The sequence below is a fragment of the Populus alba genome, chromosome 9 (genome assembly GCF_005239225.2).
Source record: "Populus alba chromosome 9, ASM523922v2, whole genome shotgun sequence".
In the NCBI taxonomy this organism is placed as follows: Eukaryota; Viridiplantae; Streptophyta; class Magnoliopsida; order Malpighiales; family Salicaceae; genus Populus; species Populus alba.
Genome location: NC_133292.1, coordinates 12,266,376 through 12,274,625, shown reverse-complemented (window position 1 = coordinate 12,274,625; position 8,250 = coordinate 12,266,376). Strand labels below are relative to the sequence as shown.

The 8,250-nt window shown below is 34.8% G+C and overlaps 1 protein-coding gene across 1 annotated transcript; it reads left to right on the top strand.

Annotated features, from left to right (window-relative positions):
• The first annotated feature begins 4,289 nt into the window (after positions 1-4,289).
• Positions 4,290-8,228, top strand: LOC140954279 (wall-associated receptor kinase-like 8). Its single transcript, XM_073411276.1, has 4 exons — positions 4,290-5,414; positions 5,614-5,769; positions 6,255-7,490; positions 7,684-8,228. The coding sequence occupies exons 1-3, from the start codon at positions 4,541-4,543 to the stop codon at positions 7,472-7,474; spliced, it is 2,250 nt and encodes a 749-aa protein (XP_073267377.1). The 5' UTR covers positions 4,290-4,540; the 3' UTR covers positions 7,475-7,490; positions 7,684-8,228.
• Positions 8,229-8,250: the final 22 nt, after the last annotated feature.

The window sequence follows — 8,250 nt, the reverse complement described above, 5'->3', positions numbered from 1 at the left end:
ACTTGAGATCATAAAATAGTTGATGGGAATAAGAAAACATTAGGGAGAGCTTTTTGGGCATTTGGTACTTCAATTAATGAGTTTCAATGTTTTTGTCCTCTAATTAGTATTGACGGTACTCACCATTATGGTAAATACAAAGCTAAATTGTTAGTTGCAATTGCTTATGATATGAATAATGGAGTTTATCTATTGTGTTTTGCTATTATGAAAGAAAAACAAACAATTGGAGTTGATTTTTGAATTTGCTTTGTCGATATATTATTAGGGGATGAATCAGTTGTGTATTATATCAGATTGGCATATGGTTATAAGGAGTTCTATGTCTCGATTTTTCCTGAGCCTATTGAATATCATCAATATTGTTTATGACACTTTATGAGTAACTTCAACATAAAGTTAAAAAATATTTCCTTGAAAAATATGTTGCATAGGATGCATGCAAATCCTTCTAAACACGAGTTTGACATTTTATACAAGGAGTTGGTGGAGACAAATGATGCGATCAGAGCATTGTTAAATGCTGAATCTAAAGAAAAATGAGCATTATCTTATGATTACAGTGGTCTTCATTATGACAATTTGACCATAAACTTGTCAGAGATTTTTAATAATTTTTTTAAAAAATATCCATGGCTTGCCTATTTCAATTATAGTGCTAATAATTTTTTTATATGTAATAAATATTTTATGAAGTGTAGAGAAAAAGTAAAGTTTTTTAGTCGTGATGTGTTGTGGTCTCTAAAAGTCCTAGTTAAATATTTGTTGATGCAATAACTTCGAGATCACACCTGATATCTCTTTTTGATCTTTGAGGTGGTATATTTTATTCCAAGATACCTCCAATAGCTGATGTTACAAAAGAAGTGCGGGAAACCGTTAACATCAATTAAATGACTTGTACTAGTGACAAATGACAATTGTATCATCGACAATACTCACACCTAATTGCATGTTGCACATTACAAAATATAAACTATGTAAAATTTGTTGATGAATTCTATTAAACTTGTCGTATAAAAATACAAATAGTTCGAACTAGAGGAGGTTCATCCTTTTCTAGGAGTGTCAACTGGCAGGGCCACCTTGTTACCGATGGTGATTCTAATGAAGTCAATGTTATAAATGCAGGATCAACATCATTCTGATGATATCTGAAGCAGAGAGGTAAAATAAAGATTTTAATTAAAATTGTTAATTATTACAATTTTAATGAGTTTTATTGATTATTTAACTAAGTTGTTTGGTTTTTAGAGCAGTGATCCAGTGACATCTAGACAACATGTATTTATGAAGCTACATGAGTGTGTGTGTCCATATGTTATCGAAGCTAGTTTTTATAAGATTAATCAGTTGCATCGTATAAATCTTGTCCTTGCATTAATTGCAGTGTTGGTGGAGTGATAGAGACGCGAGACGTACACCTTCCATCTATATGCTTGTGAAATGACACCAACACTCCAAGATGTAGCGATGTTGACTAGTCTTCTGATAGATGAGATACATGTGACCGACAATGGAGGCTCAATTGATATAGACTTGTTATGTGATCGTTTATCAGAATGGGTTCCTCTAGTTAGTGCTTATAAAGGCAACTACATCAAGTTGACATGGTTGAATGCTAATTTTAATACTCCCAATATATGCGACAACAAACCAGCTGATTGTGTATGATCAAGCATACATATTACACATGTTTGAATGATTTATTTTCACAAGCACTACTAACAATACAATTTCATTGTACTTTCTGACGATACTTGATGATTTTTAAGTTATTCTAAATTACAGCTAGGGAGAGTCATGCTTGCATATCTATATTGGTAACTATGCAAAAGATGTCTAGAAAAGAGAAGATAAATTGTCGGGTGTCTTCTATTTCTTTAGTTATATGTATTTTAAATTATTTGATTATTAAAAGTAATCACATTTTAAATACTAACTTATAATTCTCAATGCTCATTCATAAAACTATGGTAATGGGAACATATTCATATTGGGCATTCAGAGAGCTGGGGTAATAACATGTTTGACACTGTTACTCAGAGGCCATTCTCCATTGGTTTCAAGTAATAATTAAAAATATATTTGATTATTCAACATGTTATTTATATAAACTGAATGTAAATAAATATACTAACTCTGTGGCTTGTGTTGTCAAATGGTGTGGAGCTAGACATTTCACAATAAATCTCACTTATGTTTACTAGTTTTATCGGGATGAGTTGAACATACAACAACTGCATCAAGTATATAATACAAATGTATTTAATTTTTTATTATTTTAAAGCTAATTATTTATTTTCAATTGATTATTTGAGATAATTGTTTTATTTGTTTTGATATGTTATATAGATGCTTGATACTTTCCACTTCATCTATATGCCATGAGAGATTTGATATTTGGTTAGCACAAGTCCCTCTACACTGCTTTAACATTGTTGAGATGCATTGTCCAAATCAAGTAATACGATAGTTTGGACTATCTCAGCATATACTAGATTATGTTGATACCAGAGATGAATTGCACAATATTAGCCACCAATGCAAGCGCGAGGAGATTTGGTTGGTAATTTATGCATCTTACCTTGATCTTTGTGATGCTAGGAGAGATTATGTTTTTTAGGAGCGGAAACCTATAAATGATATAGATACCTATATGATATGATCTCTGTCCTTACACAGTTTCATTACACCTGCCTAATCACTTTTCCCGAGACGTCTATGCAACCTGATGCATTGTGCCCCTTGGTATCCAAGACAAAATCAATTAGTATGCAATATATTTTTTATATTTATTAAATACAAGGATAGTTTTATTATGTATGATGACTACCAATTGAATTTTAATGTATGTATATAGATTAATTACTTAGTACATGAAGCTCGAAAAGTAGCAATGACTATCTGTGAAGGTGTCAATGAGATGAGATGTATTATGGCTAACACCATGTTCAATTTATATCATGGTGGACTTCAAGAGGTTAGGGAGGTTAAGCGTCTTGAAGTAATATTAACAAAAGATGATATTGCTTATCGTGGGAGTGTTGGGGATGCTAGCCCGTCCATAAGTGACCCAGATCTGGTCCACGAGCTACCCAAGTGAGTTTGGATATTAGTTCTCCTCAAACTTACATGGATATTACAAGCTCGACCTCGAGTTGAATGAGCTGGGAAGATAATTAGATATAATTACATATTATTATATGTTATGAGAATTGAGAATAAATGTATAATTTTTAATAAAATGTTATGCTGTTTTTTTACTAGAGAAAGAGACGGTAGTTGAAAGAATTAATCAAAAGAAACAAAAAGGAAGCAGTTAAGAGGGAACTTTTAAGAATAACAACAATAATAGAAGTAGTAGTAATAATATTAATAATAATAATGATGATGATGATGGTAATGGTTTCTTCTTACAAATTTTAAATTAGAAAAATTACCCTTAAAATTTTATAATTTGATTGAAAATTATATTAACATATTGAATTTTAAAAAATTATATTTTTGATGTTCAGCTCAAATTATATTAGCATATTGAATTTTAAATTTTTTTAACCAACTCAAATTTTCAAATTAAATGAAAAAACTAAACTACACTCATATATAATATATTATAAATTCAAAACAAAAAAATAGATTAGAAATTCTCTCTCATCCAAACACAAAATTATTCTTTCTCTTTTCATAATGAATTTTTTTTTAAAATGATTAATTATTTTGATGCACTGATATTAAAAATAAATTTAAAAAATAAAAAAAAATTATTTTTATATATTTTCAAACAAAAAATAATTTGAAAAATGGATTTCATTCTAATTTTTATAGTTTTAAAACATAGCCCGACCCGATGGGTCGACTCGGGGCTCAACTGACTCAGGCTAGAACTATTTCAGGTTTAATAAAATAATAGAAGTTAAAAATCTAGGTGATCTGGCAATACCCGCTTAAAAGCCCGATTACAACTCGTTGACTATTTTTTTTTTTAACTAAAATGACAGATTTATCTAAAAAAAAAATTGAGATTTACTGACCCTATCAAAACCGATAACCTAGACGAACCCATGAACTGGGCTTTGGCCGGGTTTAAAAACTATCCTAATTTCAATATTTGCAGGCACATCAAGAGCTGAAAATGACCTGCGAAAGTTGCTGCCAAAGCTCCCCAGTCAACGCTAATCTTCCCATTTCTGAGAAAATGAAAGATAGAATTTAGTAATTTTGATGTTGGTGATTTGGTATAACGCTCCACTATTTTAAGGCAGCATTTATTTTTCTCTCTTTGGTAGCTGAGAGAATTGGTGGAGTAATTGATAAAGTCTAAGATGGTTGGTTTCATACATCCCCGTAATTCTGGACTCCGATAAGGTCAACGGGGGACTCCTATCTAGGAGTGGCTGCCAAAGCTCCCCAGTCAACGCTAATGTAACAATTCTTCCTTGAACGAGTTTCTTGATTCATTGAAAAGAAAAAAAAGAACAAAAAAAGAACGTTTGGAGCTGCTTTATATACATCTATCAAGTTGGGTTGTGCTTAGAAAATGATACTTCAGAGGTGGGGGTTTTTGCCGATGATGTTGCTACTAGTGGTGGCGGCAATAACAGGAGCAACAGCAAATCCAGATGTGAAAGATGGCTGCCAAGAAAGGTGTGGGGATGTTATTGTTCCTTACCCGTTTGGGATTGGGGAACCAAGATGTGCCATGAATGCTAACTTCTTTCTAAGATGCACTTCAACTGATGATGGTCATCAAGAACTGTGGTTTGGATTCGTTCCTGCTCGCCATATATCGGTGGAGGAGGGCACAGTCACTATATTCTTTGTTCCAGCATTTGATTGCTACGACAAGTCAGGGCAGCAGGCGAGGCTTTCCAAGCTGTCCATGGATCTTATAGACCCCTACACAATTTCAGATTCGAGAAATATGTTCACAGCAGTTGGTTGTGATACTATTGCCATGGGGACCAACAAGGAGGGGACATCCGGGGTTGGTTGTCTCTCTTTATGTACTGTAAATGCTACCATGTCAAAGGAGAATTCCTGCTCGGGTTCTGGATGCTGCCAGACCACGATTCCCAAGGGTCTCAAGTCACTGAATATTACCGTTCAGAGCCTTCGCAACCACACGACTGTTTCCGAATTTAACCCTTGTGGATTTGCTTTCCTTCAGGAGAAAGTCTCCTTCAACCTCTCGGATTGGCCACTCTCTCGAACTCCAACAAATTTTGATACATCAAATGTTGTGATCGAATGGGTAGCTCAAACCGAGACATGCGAAGAGGCTCGGGCCAATAAGAGTTCATATGCTTGTGGCATCAATACAAATTGCTACTACTCCGATAATGGTCAAGGATATCGCTGCGCATGCAATGAAGGGTTCGAAGGAAACCCATATCTTGAAAAAGGATGCCAAGGTAAAGTGACAGATGCCTTCAGTAGCTAAGTGATTGAAATTATAAGATTGTTAATTCCTCTTCTCAGATATCCTTGAAACAAAACAACTTCAAAATCCAGAGTCATGGCAAATTATGAAACAAAACAACCTCACAGAACTTCTTAGAACTTTTACTGTGTGTTGAATTTAGGGGAATTCCTAATTTGTTATGTTGACAGATATCGATGAGTGCAAGGATGCCGGCGAGAGATACCCATGTGATGGTAAATGCCATAACACCATTGGGGATTACGAATGTAAATGTCCACTTGGCATGAGAGGTGATGGCAAAAGAGGTTGCCGTGGGTTTGGCATCGTCACAATTATTATTTCAGGTAATTAATGTACATCCACTTCAATACGTGGCAGTGGTAGGTATTCCTTGTTTTTCAAATATCCTATATTTAATTTATTAATTAATCCATCCATCCACCTAAAAGTCAAAAACAATAAGTTGGGCTGTCAAAAAATATTCTAAATATGAAAATCTTGAATCCTAGAGTTTTAAAAATAAGAAAACTCCAAAAGTGACACTTCTTGTTTAAACATTTTTGTTTTACTAGTAATTTTTAATATATATATTTTTTTATTTTTAAAAAAAACTTTCCCATACCTGGATTTTGGGCTCATTAATGGTCTTGAGTCCTTTTATGTCTCTGGATCTTACAAACCATCTTCTAAAACAAAATTAAAAGTTTATTTTATTGATGTTTTTTTTTTTTTAAAAAAAGAGATTGCGGTTTATACCATCTTTCCAAAGACACTTTTAATGTGAACATTAAATAATGACCAATCAAGAATTTTTTTTTGAGAAATGCAGTTGTTGTTGGAGTTGTTGGAGTGTTGTTACTGCTCATTGGTGGTTGGTGGCTGTACAAAATCATGGAGAAAAGGAAGAGCATCGAACTTAAACGGAAGTTTTTCAGACAGAATGGTGGTCTATTGTTACAGCGACAATTATCCTCAGGTCATCAATGTGGTATTTCCAAAACCAAAGTATTTAGCTCAGAGGAGTTAGAAACTGCCACAGATGGTTTCAATGTGAATAGGATACTTGGTCAAGGTGGCCAAGGTACCGTGTTCAAAGGGATGCTAGCAGATGGAGTAATTGTTGCTGTCAAAAGGTCCACAATGGTGAGTGAAGAAAACCTTGAAGGATTCATCAACGAGGTCTGTATTCTTTCACAAATCAACCAAAGAAATGTAGTCAGGCTACTCGGTTGCTGTTTGGAGGCAGAAGTTCCTCTTTTAGTATATGAATTTATTCCTAATGGAACTCTTTACGAGTATCTCCATCGCCAAAATGAGGAGTTCCCTTTATCATGGGAAATGAGATTACAGATTGCTGCTGAAACTGCCGGAGCACTTTGCTATCTTCACTCAGCAGCTTCCATTCCAATTTATCATCGCGATATAAAGTCCACCAACATACTCTTAGATCACAAGTATCGTGCAAAGATTGCCGATTTCGGGACTTCAAGATCACTCTCCGTTGATCAAACTCATTTGACGACTAATGTGCAAGGCACCTTTGGTTACTTGGACCCAGAATACTTTTGGTCCTGTCGGTATACAGATAAGAGTGATGTCTATAGTTTTGGAGTAGTTCTTGCTGAGCTCTTAACTGGACAAAAAGCAATTCTTACAAACGAGTCACAAGAACCCAAAAACTTGGCTGCACATTTTGTTCTTTTCATGGAAGAGAACATAATTTTTGATATTGTTGATGCTCAAATTAAGGAGCACTGCCCCAAGGAGGATGTCATCGGTGTAGCTAATATTGCAATGAGATGCTTGAATTTGAACGGAAAAATGCGACCGACAATGAAACAAGTCACATCAGAGTTGGAGAGGATCATTCAATTGTCACAAAAGAAGGACGTTCAACAAAATAACGAAGAAGCTGATCAGGGCATCACGGCTGAAGTAATCAGTGCGTGGGATGATGCTTCTACATCAATTACTTGCAGCAGTTTTCAAGTTGATCAAGCTCTATCATCATCAGATGTCGAACCTTTGGTCCCTTTCAAGACTTGGTGATCCATTAATAAGAAAGGTATCTCGACTCTGCAAGTTTTTCCTTTTTTTTTTTTTTCCTAATGTTCTTGGATAAACTTAAGACCATTTGTTTCGGTATTTGTTTTGCGAAATGCTTTAAGCTATCGCTGTCACTGTTTTTTCTTCTATATAAATCTTGCTCACTTTCTCCTTAATCTTATTATTTCTCTTCTCATCCTGGGAAAATATAGCAAATCACAAGAAGAAATGGAGTGATCTTGGTGTGCCTAGAAGGGACCTCTTTGAATGCTTGAGTTTCTGGGTCATCCACTGAAGGAAAATGGAAACTGTTTTGTTACAGTGCCTCCTCAGATTGTTGCTAATGGCGCCAAAGGCTGGGATTATTGTCTTGTAGGCTAATTTATGGGTAAAAGTCCCAAGCTCTACTCTGTTTCTGCTATGGCAAGCACCCTATGGTGGCCGGATGTTCCTGTTGAAGTTTACTATGGACCGAAAGGTCATTCCTGAGATGTGATATAATTTTGATCCCGGTGATTTAGGACGATACTAGACCACTTCAACGTAGCATTTAATTTGGACTTTGTGATTGTCTGTCTTAGGTTCACTTATTGAAGGACTTGCATTCTCATGGAGAAAAGTGATGATTTGCCTGGCAAAGATTATATCTCTTCACTATTTTTCTGACCCCACAGGTATTCATGAGGTGCTATTAGCCTAGATACTTACTTCAAGCTTGGCCTTTTTACATCGCTATTGCTACATCTTTTTGCAAGCTCAGCAACCATTTCTATCTCCTC

Coding starts and splice junctions, on each gene's coding strand:
- LOC140954279 (XM_073411276.1), top strand. CDS start 4,541: ATGATACTTCAGAGGTGGGGGTTTTTGCCGATGATGTTGCTACTAGTG. Junction 5,415..5,613: donor TCTTGAAAAAGGATGCCAAG/GTAAAGTGACAG, acceptor TTATGTTGACAG/ATATCGATGAGTGCAAGGAT. Junction 5,770..6,254: donor CGTCACAATTATTATTTCAG/GTAATTAATGTA, acceptor TGAGAAATGCAG/TTGTTGTTGGAGTTGTTGGA.